Source organism: Melozone crissalis, unplaced genomic scaffold (assembly GCF_028551555.1).
Source record: "Melozone crissalis strain CALT ecotype California unplaced genomic scaffold, PUWL_Pcris_2 ptg000017l_1, whole genome shotgun sequence".
NCBI lineage: Eukaryota > Metazoa > Chordata > Aves > Passeriformes > Passerellidae > Melozone > Melozone crissalis.
The window spans coordinates 6,885,273-6,900,259 of record NW_026535795.1 but is presented as its reverse complement, the minus strand read 5'-3'; the positions used below and the strand labels follow the sequence as shown (position 1 = coordinate 6,900,259).

General features: G+C 50.3%; 1 protein-coding gene across 1 annotated transcript; it reads left to right on the top strand.

Annotated features, from left to right (window-relative positions):
• The first annotated feature begins 51 nt into the window (after positions 1-51).
• Positions 52-5,559, top strand: TNFRSF6B (TNF receptor superfamily member 6b). Its single transcript, XM_054274400.1, has 4 exons — positions 52-96; positions 591-969; positions 3,070-3,264; positions 5,169-5,559. The coding sequence occupies exons 1-4, from the start codon at positions 55-57 to the stop codon at positions 5,444-5,446; spliced, it is 894 nt and encodes a 297-aa protein (XP_054130375.1). The 5' UTR covers positions 52-54; the 3' UTR covers positions 5,447-5,559.
• The last annotated feature ends 9,428 nt before the right edge of the window (positions 5,560-14,987 follow it).

Genomic DNA, 14,987 nt, shown 5'->3' with positions numbered 1-14,987 from the left:
ACCCTCTCTGTCCCTCCAGGTTTGTGATCCCGGCGCTCGGAAGCCCTCGGTGCGATGCCATCCTGCCATGTGCCCAGTTTGAGGCATCTGTCCAAGGTAAGGGATCTTCTGCTTGTCAGGCTGGGCACGTGGGCTTTGGAAGGGAAAGGGAGGGTCAACAAGCTCTGAGATTCAGTTCTATCCTGAGCATCTGCGTTTCCAAAAGGTGTTAAAGGTCCTAGGGAGCATGCTTTGTATCTGCTACTCTGGAAAATTTCCCTTCTGCTTCTTGGGTTGCAAAGGTGTCTCTTACTGCAGCGGTGGGGAACTGACCTGGGTGAAAGAGTGAAATGTGCTGGAACTGCTCCATGTTCTGAGCGAGGGAAATTGGGCTCTGAATGCATCACAAATGGGTTTGGGAAGGATGCTCTGTCACCTGGCATGGCAAAGGAAGGCAGCACCTGGTGCTTGGGCTGGGAACAGCATAGGGAGGGAGAACAATTCCTTGTCTCTACAACAATAACAAGTTCTGTAACAGCAGCAGCCGCGTTTGCTGCTCCCGCCTCTGCCCGAGGATGAGCTCAGGGCTCTTTGCGCTGTCTTTGCCGTAGTGGATGCTCCCCCCTCTCCTCCTTTTGCTGGCTGAGCTCGCCTGCGATGCCCAGCCCACGTACCAGTGGAAGGATGCTGCGACGGGCGAGAGGATCACTTGCCAGCAGTGCCCGCCGGGGACCTTCGTGGCTCAGCACTGCTCCAGGGACCGAGCCACGCTGTGCCAGCCCTGCCCGGATTTGCACTACACTCAGTACTGGAACTACCTGGAGAAGTGCCGCTACTGCAACGTGATCTGCGGGGAGAAGCAGGTGGAGGTGCAGCAGTGCAATGCCACGCACAACCGCGCCTGCCAGTGCCAGCAGGGCTACTACTCCAACATGGAGCTGTGCATCCGCCACTCCGAGTGCCCGCCCGGCACCGGGGCTCTGAGGCCGGGTAAGTAACTCGAGCACTGCTCATCCTCACACGGCGCCTGTCACGCCCCAAAATCTCCGCGGGAGATAAAAATCAAGGATAAATACAGCAGCCAAACGCAGCAGCCAGTGCTTGCCCATAGCCTGACCGGCTCCCTTTTAGCTCTGGTGCTGGCACAGTGCCGTCCCTGCCAGCTGTTCCTGCTTCTTTTCCAAGGAGGAATTTGGTTGGGTTTTTCCGCAGCTATCAATTGGAAATCTTTTGAAATCCCCAGCAGCGCACTCCAATGGGATGTGTCAGTCCCAGCTCCCTGCCTCACCTGCCGCAGCAGGCAGAGCCAGGCTGTGACTTGGCCATCCCTGGAGCAGCCCCTGGCCCTGTGCCACAGGCAGGGGGAACGGTCCAAGCTGCTCCCGAGCATTCATCAGCTCCCTGCTCCTTGCACAGACAGCCCGGGAGCTGGGAATGCTGATTATCTGGGCTGAAGAAGGTGGCTGATGATGTAAGGGCAGGGCTGAGGAATGTGTGTAGCTCTGGGGCTGGTTTTGTGGTTTTTCAATGAGCACTCTGGAGAGGCTGTGTTGAAAACACACAGTGGACACACAGCCAGGTCACAAATCCACAAAACCAGCTGTGTTTTGACTCCTGAGTCTGAGACTCCATCTCCTTGTGTGATCTAAGTCCCAAGGTATTTTAGGGGATTTATTCTCCTGTTGTTTCCCCTGTACAGATTTCTCTGGTCCTTTAATGGCTCCAAATGTGTGTAAACTCATCAGTGAGGACCAGGCTCTGCCTGGAAACCACAGCAGGGGATGGCAAACCAGGGTGGGCAGCACCAGCAAACCCAGCAGCATCTTGCTGCACATTTTGAAGTAGGGAGGCTTTTGAAGCATGGAGTCTTTTGAAGTCCTTCCATGTGTGGCATGGAAGAGCTCCAGGCTCACCAGCCACAGGGAAATTATCTGTTGTCTTCAGCTGATGTTTATGATTGAGATTTGGGGTTTAATTTTCTATAGGACATGACAAAATTCAGTAATACAGCAAAGGGGGAAGATCTCCAGGCATTACAGAGAAGCACTTTGAAATCAAACATGAAAGTTGTCTGGAGGGTTGGCTTTAGGACTGAGGAGCCATGCAAGCAAGCTGGGTATTTGAAGAGAAACTGTTTTTTTAGGGTTTATTATTATTATTATTATTATTATTATTATTATTATTATTATTATTTATTTATTTTTTGCAAATGGCTTCTTGTGTGGGGAGGATTGCTCCCCAGCCCAGCTGCCTGAACACCACAGCAAGGACTGAGTGTCCAGTGTGGGGGGCAGAGGCCTGGCCCTGCCAGAGCTGGTACTGGGTGGGGAAGGTGCCCTGGGGGCTGTAGGCAGAGTTTGCTGCTGTTTGGGGTGGATGAGGGCTTTGATCCTTGTGCAATCCCCCTGGGCAAACAAACTTCTTTGGGATTTCCCATTTGTAAATAGTGGCTCAGATGTTGGGGGTTATGGCTGGGCCTTTTGGATGGTCTGGGTTGGAAGGGACCTGAAAGGTGGGAAAGCCTAAAGGCGGTGGCAACAGAGTAGAAACTGCTTGTAACTTGATTTGTGAAAGGAGTGGGAAATCTCCTGCCCCAGAGCCCTTCCCTCTGCTCCCAGGGAGCGGGAATGCTCTCGGTGCAGCCCTGTCCCTGTGGCACCAGCCCTGTGACACAGTGACACACGGGAGGCGCTGGCCCGGAGCCAGGGCAGCAGTGACAATGCGGCCAAGGCCAGCTCAGCTTTCACCTCCACTCAGACTTTTACTTTCACTTGCTCTGGGAAGGGCTCTGGCAGCCAGGGCTGGTCTGGCAGCTCAGCACCAGCCTGGCTGCTGGCTCCTGCCTGGGACGTGGCCCTTTCATAGTGAGATGTCCTCTTGTTGTCCTCTCATGTCTGCAGGCTGCTGACAATTCATCAGCACTGCTGTTTGCCCTGTGTGAGGACATGCAGTTCCCAGGGGAAATGCTGGCAGTGATCATTTCCAAAACATCGCCCTCATGCTCAGATGGTGTCTGGTATCATCCCCAGCTGCTCCTCTGCTCCTGTGCCAGCCTGTCACCTGACAGTCCCCTTGTGTCCCCATGCACAGGTACCCCCTTTGAGGACACCCAGTGCCATGACTGCCCCCATGGCTTCTTCTCCTCCAACTCCAGCACCAACCCATGCCAGCCACACCAGAACTGTGAGCAGCAGGGGAAGGTGACCAACGTGAAGGGCAACAGGTACCACGACACCCTGTGCACATCCTGCAGACCTGGGGGAGGCAACAGCACACAGGGAGCAGGTGAGCCACAGGCACAGTGCCAGGACTGATGCTGCCAGGGTGAGAGCAAACTTCCTCATGACTTTCTCCTAGTTAGATGCAAATGAGGTGAAATGGCTTGTAAAAGCATGGAGTGATCCATAATTAGTAATAATTATGGATGAAATAATCTGTCTTCCTTCATCTCCTTCCAGTGTCAGTCCCATAGAGGAAGGACAGGGCACTGGGCTTAAGTAACAGTCACTGCACAGTGAGAACAAAGAGCTGACAGTGAAATCCTGCTGGATGTTACCAGGGACAACTGGGAGTGCTGGAACAGGGGATTTTGGCAGCTGAGGCACAGCTTGGCACAGATCCTGCACTCCCTTTCCCTGGCTGCACCTGTTTCCTGGAAACTTTTATGGCAGCCTGGTCTTGTGCAGGTTGAGTGGAGCAGAGCCCAAGGTTCATTGGAGCTGGTGTGGGGTGGATTTTAACCTGTCAGGTGTAAAAGTGGAGACGTGGTGTCAGTCATAAAGCCATAGAAGAGCTCAGGTGGGAGGGACTTGGAAAATTTATCTGGTCCAACCTTTAAGGGGAAAGTGAGCCTGGATGAGATTATCCATTGCCATGTCCTGAAAATCTGAAAAGCAATGGGGACCTCATCACATCCAGGGGAGGTTTTTCTGGAGTGAAAAAATGTCATTCTTTCATCAGGATGAAGCTTGGTAGAAAAGCTTTAATGAAACCCACCCACAGGGTGCTCAGGCACTGGAACAGGCTCCCCAGGGAAGTGGTTATGGCCAAAGCTGTCAGGGGTGTTGTAGGGGTTTTGGGTGGTCTGTGCAGAGGCAGGACTTGGACTCAATGAACCTTGTGGGTCCCTTCCAGCTCAGGACATCCTGTGCCTCTAAAAGATTTTCCTGTGTGGTGAGGGAACGTGAAGGTTTCTCCCCGCCCCAGCCAGCTCTCACTTTTCCACACTCTCCTGGCACCACCAGCACGGAGATTTCTCCTTACAAAGCCTGACTCACACCATGAGCTCCCTGCCAGGAGTGTGATCCTGACACAGAGACTGGAAATCTCCGTCAGCAGTGGGATGCAGTCCCGGGGTGGGCATGGCCGGGTCAGAGCAGTGTCAGCAGCACGTGCGTCAGGCACCGGCCCCCGCAGCCACACCAGCCCTTTGCAGATATTTATAGAGGGAGGAGGCCCCAGCAATGGGAGCTGGAGGCTTTTTTAACTCCAGTTTGTTATGATTCCTTCAGGAGGCACACAGGGATCTGCTCATCATCAAGCCGAGCCTGCCGGGGAGGCAGAGCCGGAGCAGTGGAGCTCAACCCACCCCACTAAAACCAGTGAAACCATTCCCAGTCTGCAGTGGCATGAAACTGGGCTAATCTCTCCCTGATTGAGTAATCCTTTGGCCTTGACCTCTTGAAAATTCTTTCTGTTTTCATTCCTGATGCTGGATGCACTCCAGCAGCTTCCAGCAGCCAGGGCCGGATCTGTCCCATCCCAGTGCCCTGATTGGGGCTGTGCTTAGGGCTGGTCCTGTGACAAATCTGTTACAAAGGGCTACAAATCTGCAGGGGAAAACAGAAACTCTCAGGAAAAAGAATGTGTAAACACTCACTGCAATTGCATCAGATTTGTCCGGGCTTTTCCTCTATTCCCTGATGGGGAGGAGCATGGAATAGGTACATTGACTTTCTACAGAATTTGTACACTTTGTTTTCCAACTGCCCCGTGTAGGTTGCATCACTGATAAGAGTTCAGCCTTCCACTAGACCAGGTTGTTCCAACGCCCATCCAACCTGGCCTTGAACACTTCCTGGCCTGGGGCACTCACCAGCCCTGTGGGCAGATGTCCCACAGAGAGCCTTGGCAGGGCTGTGCTCTGCTGTCCCCTGTCCCTTTAACCCCGGGCTGTTTTCCCCCACCAGCTGCAGATGACGATGACTGCGACCAGGCCATGATAGACTTTGTGGTGTACCAGAACATCCCCGTCAAGAAGCTGAAGCGCCTGCAGCAGATCCTGGAGCGCTCCCCAAAGAAGCAGGCAGCATGGACCAGGGCAGCCATCCAGGAGAAAATCCGGGCTTTCCTCACCCACAAGAAGGAGGAGGACTCTGAAGTCACCAAGGAGCTGCTGGACGCGCTGCGCATGGTCAAGCTCCACTCCATTGAGGAGAAAGTCCGTGAGCGCTTCCTGCGGCGCTGAGAGCATGGACTGGACTTGTTGGGTGCTCTTTGTTTTGGTTTTTATCTTCTGAGGCTTAATTAATTTATTCATCTTTCCAAACATAACTTGAAAAGCAGCATGAGAGATGAGTGATGGAGTGGCATCGTGCTGTGGCAGCTGTGTCACTGCTGATGGGACGGGATGGGATGGGATGGGATGGGATGGGATAGATGGGATAGATGGGATGGGATGGAATGTGTGAGCAGCAGCACCCCCTTGCCAGCTGCTGGGGCAGCTCCTAGGAGCTCACCAGGTGTTGGCCACGGATTTTCCAGCCCTCAGCAAGAGTCAATATTTTATCATGAGAAAAACCTGCATCCAAGGTCATTATTTCTGGGGAAGAACAAGGTTCCCTTTGTAGAAAATGGTTTGGCTTTGTTTTAAACTGTGTAAGTTTGGGCTTGTTGGGAGTTTTAGTCATTTAACAGTATTTCCCACGGAGGATTTGCTTGTGATTTTTATCATGCTTTTGTTTGAGAAGAGAGTTTGCTGCTGAGGCACAGGAAGGGGGAGGATGCCCCAAACTCAGTGGTACAGCTAGTTTGAAATTTATTTCTTAACTACCTGTTTTTATACCATGTATGAAAGATGTTTTCTAAAGAAAGAAACCAAAGAAGTTATTTTATCATACACCTCTCTGCCACCCGAGTCCTTTCCTAAGTCTCACCTGGAGGTGGTGCTGGGAGACCCAGATCATCATATCTGACCCTGGATATTGTCTGTTTTCCCCACATGTTGGCATCTCTGCCCATGGCAGGGCATTGGAACAAGGTGATCTTGGAGATCCCTTCCAACCCAAACCATTCTGGGATTCTGTGATCACACAGCCCCAGCCCTGAGCCACGGTGAGGCTGTGTGCCAGCAGGATGCAGACAGTTTGCACTGGGATTTGTGGCCAGGGTGACTCACAGCCCAGCTGTGACCCCCTGAGCCCCAGCTCTGTCCCCAAACCTGGCTGTGTGCTCAGTGAGCTGGGCTTGGGACAGTTCTGCTGACTGCAGGAGGATTTTTATAAACAGATGTTGCTTAGGGAAGTCAACAAGACTGACCCCCTCTGGCATTTTCCAGCCTGTAGCAATGATGACGCAGAGCTACATTTTATGCTGTGAATGAGTTTGACTTTTTATAGCTCTTTTCCTGTGGAGCAGATGCCAGGAATAGTTTGTGGTTCAGAAGATGATGTTTTCCCCCAGTTTAAAGCTCTCTGAAGCGAGTGCTACCTGGAAGTGCCCACACACTTCCTCTGTGCCAGGAAGCTGAGGGGGAAGAAGGGAATTTTACCCTCCCCTCACTGCCCACAGACACATCCCAGGCTCTTCCTGCTGCAGTGACAAGTTAATCCACGGCAGTCTGGATGACAGGGGATGATCTCAAGGAACAGTGCTTGCCTCTTCACGGCTCCAGAGCTTGGGAGTCCCTGGATGTGTGCTCACACCTGCCTGGCACCACAGGCTTGAACTGAAGATCCCAGGCTTGAACTGGGATCCCAAACTTGCAATGTCTCACCCCATTTTTGGGCTCTGACGATGAAGCAGCTCAGTGACCCTGGCATTGTCCTGGGTTGGTTCAGCCAGGGAAGAAGAGAAGCAAATGGCTGAAAAGCAGCTGAGGGGAGCCCTCACCCCTCTGTATTGAGCCGGGTCTGACCCTGGGAATCCCCTCAGTCCTGGCAATCTCCTTGAAGCTTCACTAAGCCTGGTCTTGAAATCCTGCTAAGGAGCTTCACAGGGGACCAGAACTCCCCTTCCCAATGCTCAGTTTTTACCATTTCTGATTTCTACCCTCCCAAGCTGCTTTATCCCAGTGGGATGCAGCTCAGTCTCTGAGCATCACTTTCTCCGAGTCCCTTGGCAGGAGCCAAGTGCCTCTGCAGGGTCTGAGAGCAGCTGGGGCAGGACATGAGGAGGTTTCCACCAGAGCACAGTGAGAACTGGAGCTCAGCTGCAGCACTTTGCTCCAAGGCAGAGTGCAAGGCAGGACAGCCAGTGCTGATGGGTTGAAGGCTGGAGCAGCCGGAGCCTCTGGCGTTGGCTGCAGCTCCTTGAGGGATTCCCAGCCTGCTGCATTGCAGTCATCCTGACTCAGCACAAAGCATTTGGAGCCCTTGGTCTCAAGGGGAACAGGAATGGAGAGCTGTGAGTGCAGGAACTGCCTCCCACGCTGAATGAGGGTCCACCATGTCCAGCCCTCCTTAGGGCACCATGTCTGGCTCCCCTGTGCCTTGGCAGGCTGCAGTGGGGACCACAGAGCTGAGCTCAGTGAAGCAGGAGAGGGGGATTAAATAATGAGATGGCCCAGCCTGTGTGAGAGAGCTCGGCACCCACTGCCAGCTTCCCCTGCCACCAGGCACTGCAGCACCAAGGAACTGGCAGGGGATGATGCCCTGTGCCCCCAGCTTGGTGCCACGAGCCTGATTGCTCTGCCAGGGTATCTCCTGAGCACCCACACGTTGTTATCATGTTCTGTTCTGGGGATTTGGAGCCTCTCCTCAGTCTGCTCCCAATGCTGTTCCCCTCATTGCCAAGTTAGCTGGAATTTCTGCACAGGGAATTTTCTTCTCACGTGGGCTCGTAGGCAGGGTGACTGAGGAAGACCTTTCTGATAAATATTAACCTTTATAAGTGTGGCCAAACAGCCTGGCATGTGAGTCCTGCTGGGCTTCCAGGAACTGGGCTTTGCTGGAAAACCCAGGATGGGCACTGCACAGAGAGCCCTCTCAAACCACCTGTGGCTTCATCACAAGGTATTTCACCTTTTCAGCTAATTAACATTAAGAGGATGAAAATCCCTTTTGGTTTCCCCTGAAGTTTCCAAAGCCCAGAGAGAGAAGAGGAAGAGTTGGCAGCGTGAGCTTTTTCCTGATGATTTGAAAGACTCTTTCCTCATAAAATGTCGCAGAGGAGAGCACATGGTAAGATCTAAAAGTAGATGCAGTGATATCCCAGGATGACTCAGATATTTAGTACACAGAAGATAATTTTCCAAATGCTACAAGCACTTTATAAAAAGCCAAGCCCATGCTGCTCTCCACGTCAGGATTCCCCCTGCTGTTAAATGCTTAAACCCAGATAAAATCCCACAAAACCACTGGCTGGTTTAAAGTGCTGAGGTGGGTTAGGTCAGTGCCATGGGCTCCTTGGCCACCTGTAACCACAGCCAGGTGTGGCAATGACTCAGGCTGGTGGTGGTGATGCCTCAAACCCTGGAGGATTGGCAGCAGGAGCTGACATGCTCCCAACCTGCTCGGTGCAGGAGCAGTTGGGACACGTCTCTCCTCATCCCAGGAGAGCAGGCCCAGCTGTAAAGCTTGGAATGAGGTCAGGGAATTACTAACGTGAATGGAAGGAGTCAGAGGGAGTTTTTCTAGTGAGGTCACACATAGCTGGCTCATGCCAGGGGTGGAGAGCCAGGATTGATAGAGGAAACAAAGCGGGGGAATTTCTGAGCTGTGCAGAGAGCTGTGAGGGGATGAAACCAGGGCAAGTGCACAATTCATCTTGTTGAAACAGCCTGCAGCCCTCTTGGCCTGAGGCTGCCAACTTGTCACGCACAAGACAGGTAAATTCAATCTTCTGCCTGCAGATTTTGCCACCCTCCCGTGTTGCTCAGCAGCTGACAATGGGCTGAGCTCTCCAGGCTCTGTGGGAGTGTGCTCAGGGAGTGCTAATGCACACCAAACTTGTTTGCATTCTCCCATCATTATTCCAGAGGTGCAAATTTTATCACATTTTGAAGCACACTTCTGTTTTCCTCCTGATGGTAACATTTTCCTTTCTGGCTGTAAATCTGTGTGATGTGCCCAGCCTATCCCTGCTGGGACTCATCCCTCACAGCAGTCACCCAACAGTGGGACCAAATTTCCTGGTGCCAGGGCCAGAGGGAGACAGTGCCAGCCCTGTTGGAGAAGCAGAGGTGAGCCTGAGGGAGTCAATCCTACCCTAGAGCAGGAGCAGAGGGGGCTGAGATGTGCAGGGCAGAGAACAGGGATGTCGGGACATCTTTTCCCACAGGGTCTCACCTGATTCCCTGCCCTCATTTCTACCCCTCCTCAATTTATAATTTTTATTCCTTTCTGTGTTCAAGGAGCTTCCTAAGAATGGAAAGTCTACAAAAGCAAGCAAGAGAAGGCACAGCAGGTGACCTGTCCCAGATGGAGCCAGGGGGACACAGGGGAACTGAGGAGCCCCAGGATGAGTTGGTGTCACTTTGGCCAGGTGAGGAGATGGGTCAGGTGCTCTTGGGCTGAGTGGGGCTCACACCATGGATCTGCATCCAGAGCTGGGTGAAACTCTGCCTGCTGAGCACATACCATGTATTTTTTAATGGAAAGAGAATTTTTGCCTCACATTGAGCAAAACTAGAATCTGACTGATAAACCCTTCCAATGAAACTATGAAAACCTCCATGAAAAACATCAATAAAAAGAAACAGTTTGGTTTGTCAGTATAGTCCTATTAAAGAAGCTCAAACACATTTTGGTGGCCTGATGACCTTACAAGTGTTGCTGGAGGGTCACCAGTTTAGAGCTGTGTCTGGCTTTGGGGTGCAGGAGGGGCTGGGGGGTCACTCCCCACCCTCACCTCACTGCCCAGCTGCCTGTGTTGGTCCCCAAAGGGCCTTTTTGTCCCCCTTGCAAAATAGCAGAGTTGGAACTGTGGTTAAGTCCAGATTCATGGTTCTCTCCCTGACTCAGGATCCATTCCCAGACTCAGGATCCAGTCCCTGACTCTGCTGGTGGTGGAGAAAATCCTGCTAAATCCAGGTAATGGCACCAAACCCCTCTGGGACAGCTGGAAACCAGCACTGGAAATGGGAACCATGGAAATTGTGGCCAGGGAGGGTGGGGAGGGTGATCCTGGGGTGGAAATTCAGTTACTGTCTGTTTTTAGGAGGAGAACGAGAGTGGGAGATGGTTTGGACTCTGCTGAGGAGAAAGTTGAAATCTCTTAGACAGGTTTCAGCAATGCTGGCAAAGCAGTCCCTGGGTGGGGGTTTATATGGAATTAATAGGATTTTGATGATGCTTGCAAAGTTTCTTGAGGCTTAGATGCAAAACCAGATTAAAGATGAACAATTGGCATTGTGAGCTGTTCAGATCTAACCTAACAGTCCCTTCCAGCTCAAACTGTTCTGTGATTCTATGAAAGGGGATGATCTTCCCAGCTTCCACAATACCAAAGGTGTTGAGATGTCTTTGGAGTAATCACCTTCTAAAAAAAGCAAATTATTGCCACCTGCTGCTGAGTAAGCTGAGAACAGATGACAGTACCTTTTATTACCATCTCCCAGAGTAAATTCAATTATTCAAGAATAATTAGTGCTCAACAGGCTTGTTCATACAATACTGTAGTGCTGAATCAACCATTTCAAAGGCAGCTAAAGAAGTACTAAAATGTAATTGTCTTTTTTAAGAAAAACTTGGACTTGGTTTCTTGTGGTAGTTACAGGGCACAGTGGTAGTACAGAGGTAGTTACAGAGCACAATGCTGGAGTTTTCACTTCTTCCTAGAGTTTGCTTCCAAGCAAGTGTTGGGACACTACTTGCCCTTCATGGGACAGCTTGATTTTGCCCTGGGAGGTTTAAAGGGTCACTTACAGGGGCAGCACTGGCCTTTGCTCTCTGGTGACCAGTGACAGGAGCTGAGGGAATGGCTGGAGCTGTGTCAAGGGAGGTTTAGGCTGGATTTTAGGAAAAGATCTTTCTCCCAGAGGGTGGTTGGGCATTAGAACCGGCTCCCCAGGCAGTGGTCACAGCCCAAAGCCTGAACCAGAGCTCAAAGACCATTTGGACAATGCTCTCAGGCACAGGGTGGGATTTTGGTATGTCCTGTGTGAGGCCAGGAGTTGGACCGATGACCCTTGTGGGTCCCTCCCAGCTCAGGATGTTCTGTGATTCTGTTTGGTCAGACATTGCTTGGCTCCCCTGACCTTGCTCTACTTGGGCTCTAGTGATCAGGTCTGGGCACTGCCTCCTATTAGCTCAATAAAATTTGAATTTATTAATAAAGGAGCCCTTTAACTTAAGAGTTTTCTCAGTAACAAAGCCATGGCTACAACTACAATACCCATGCACAACACTCTCCCTGTCTAGAACCAAGAGCCTTTGACGTGTTATTGTCTGAGTCAACAGGAGTCTTCCCTCAGCAACTCTTTGTTTACTCGGAAAACAATTATAATTGCACAATGTTTAGGGAAAAAGGGCAGAAAACCCTCTGTGTCCAAGTGACTAAGCAGCATTGGGGATCCCAGACCTCACAGTGCCATGTGGGGGTGGGGAGAATTGAGGTCACTGCTGTGGTGTCCTTTGTCATTGTTCACCCAAGCATCATCCTGGGCCACCCAGTGCCCCAGGCTCCTGTGCTTGGTCTGAAGATGAAGGAGCTCCAGCAGTGTGGTGACTTAGCTGTAACATGGGAGACTTGATGATTTTCCTATGGAAACACAAGGAATGACAACTTCCCAGCTATGGCTGCGAGGACACGAGCTCAGCAGGGATGTGTGTGGGGTGGTCAGTGCTGCTGAGCCTCAGGCATGTGGATTTCAGGCTGGTTTTGAATGGGAAGTGCAAGGCACCAGAAAAGGAGTCCAGACTGGCTTCAGGGACTTGATCCAATGTGCTTGCTCAGCTTTGGTCAAATCACACAGATTACTTACTGCTGGTTTCTATTGCTGTGTCTCCACTTCCTTCTGTGATACTGCAGCCTGGCAGGTGATTTATTGAACTTCTTTCGATCTTCCCAGAAGCTGAGAGCCCTTTAGCTGGGAAACTTGGGAGATAAGAATAGGAGTGTACATTTCCCACCTCATGACTCTGAACCTGAAAGGAAAAATCAGCTCTGAGAATATCAACCCCAAGTTCTCCTTTCACACAGTTTCACGTGTTGTGTGCTGTCATGTCATGGAGGAACAGCCTTGCCTGTGATTCAGCACCTCTTGTCTGCAGAGATCCCCTGCCCTTTGACACACCACAAGTACTCACAGGGTTGTGGTGTGGGCTATCCCATAATCCTGCCTCTGCTCAAGGCATGGAAATGAGCTGTCAAAATTTCCATCATGCTGAGGGTGTGGGGACAGCCCTGGGAAAGCTTAATTCTTGCCATGTGGGATTGGTTGGTTTTGGGGTTTGTCCTTTCCAGGAGGCTACAGCTGCCTTTGCCCCCACTGCTGTCTCTGCAGGGCAAAGCCCTGCTGGTGGTGAGGACTGGGGGTTTCATGTGTAATGCCAATATCTTGGTTAAAAATCAGTCTTGTTTTTATCAGAGGAGCAAAATCTTTCAACGGGGCAGGATACACCTCAGTATGCCCCAGGTCCTCTGGCAGAAGAGCCCATCTGAAAGCCCCTGGTCACCAAACCCAGCAAAAGCCCAGCATGGAGCTGAACTCGATGATCCCTGTTGGCCTCTCCCAACTCAGGATATTAATGGTTCTGTGAAACATTAAGTTGCCCATACATCCCTCTGCCTGTTACTGTTACAGGCAGTGAGGAGGTGCTGTGCCTTACACCAGCTTCTGGGAACAGCAAATTGCTTATTCCTCCTTATGACTGCCTTATAGAATGTTTTTATTCTTTGTGGGAGTCTGACTCAAGAAGGAAAAAAATTCTAATGAAAATCTCTAATGAAATAGTACCAGGTTCTCTGACTTCTGAGAACTGGCAGAGGAGTTCCTGGCTATGAACTGAACTACAATGCAACAGAAACTACTCCAGAGGTTCCTGTTTCAGGAAAACACTTAAGAATACACTTAATTTTCAAGTCTATTTAGTTTGCCCTCCGAGTAGTGCTACTGGTATGTGCTGAATACAGATGGTTTAAGGCTGCATAGTTCCTCCAAATGTTTAGCATGAAATGCGTTCAGCTGAAGGATATATTCTGCAAATGATGAAGAATCACAGAATCCCAGAATTCCAGCTTGGGAGTGACCTCAAGGATCATCCAATCCAACCTTTCTTGGCAAAAGCATAGCCTATACAAGGTGGGCCAAGCACAAAAAGAAGTTACTAGTCATGAATTAGCAGTGTTAGTGAGAATACTACATATTGGTGCAGAAGGGTTTTGTTTCAAGAAAAGGATCCTGTGTGTTCTGAAGTGAATGTATCCACTGCCTCATCTTCACAGCTACCTTGGGTAACATGTGGGAAAGGTGGGACTGCACAGAGCCTCAAGAGAGATGTGAGGAATGTGATACTCAAGAGGACTCTCATAACAACACAGAAATTTTGAAACTTCATTTGGCATCAGCAGCTTTAAGGAAGAAGTGCAACCAAGAAGGAATGAGGATTCCTGCCCCCTGATTTTGTGTTAAAAAAAAAAAAAAAAAGTCAGGCAGAATTCCAGCACTGTGTAGTTGGAACTGCCAATGTTCCTCCTCTCCTTTCTTCCAGCTGACGAGCATCTCGTTTATGGAAATCCTTTAGGTAATTTTTTCCCCCAGTGCTAGTGCACACTGTGCTATCCATGTCTTCTGCACCTGATGTGTGTCATTTTCCATGAGGTCTGATTCTTTTTAGTACTAGTTTGTTGCTTTACCAGGAATTTTAGGTATCACTCCCTTCTGATGTAATGGATAAATGCTTGTGATCGGAAGTAATTTGTGCAGATGAAGTGATGTGAGAGCAGATACTGCTGAGAGCTGGGACTAGGTCATCATGAAGGCAGTCTGGGAATAAAAAAAGCTTGAGTGTGTGTAAAGAATGAATGGAAAACCCCCAGGAGTTGTCATGGAAGCTGGTTTTACCAGAGGAGCAGAGAAACAACTCCCTTAGGGATTGCAGAAGCACAAAGAACAAAACTCAAGGATAAAGTTTCAGGAAATGCCCAAGGTCAAGTAAACAACAATGTGTTATCCAGCAGGAATGTCTCAAATGGGATTTCCAGGTGCTATAAAATTCCAGTGTAAATAGCACCTGCTCCAGTTTTTTAGTATCCATTGTGAGAACTCAGCACAGGGGAAAGGCTCTTGGCACCTCACCACTCCCTCTGATCTCTCAGGAGAGAAATTAGAGTAGAAAACTGCCAGGAGTGAATTGTGAGAGGTTACCCAGCCTAGAACCTGTCTGCATGGCAGGGGAAATTCAGCTTGTTTTCATTAATTGTTCAAATTGGTCTTGGGAAATCTATAGACAAATACTCAGGAGTCTGAAAACAGCCCCAAAGGTGAAGGCAAACTGAGCCTGTGGTGCCGCTTTGGGCAAAAGCTGAGGAGCAGCAGCAGAGCTGGACATGGAGGCAAGATTCACTGTCCTTGATGTGTGGACACTGCTGGTTGTGTGCTAGAAATTACCATCCACATTAATCAGATTTTTTTATTTAAAAGGATATTTGTCAAGTGCAGTGACAGCACCACTCAGTCTTTCTCTGTAAGTTCTCTCCTTGACACCATTTGCCAGGAGAGAGATCCCAGGATAGTGTTAAAAATCCAGGGAAACACTAGATCAATTCAGAACCCTCCAAAAGTACTTTAAGGCAGGTTTCTAGCTGAGCCTTACATTTCCAGATCTGTACTACCAGCTCAGAGTCAG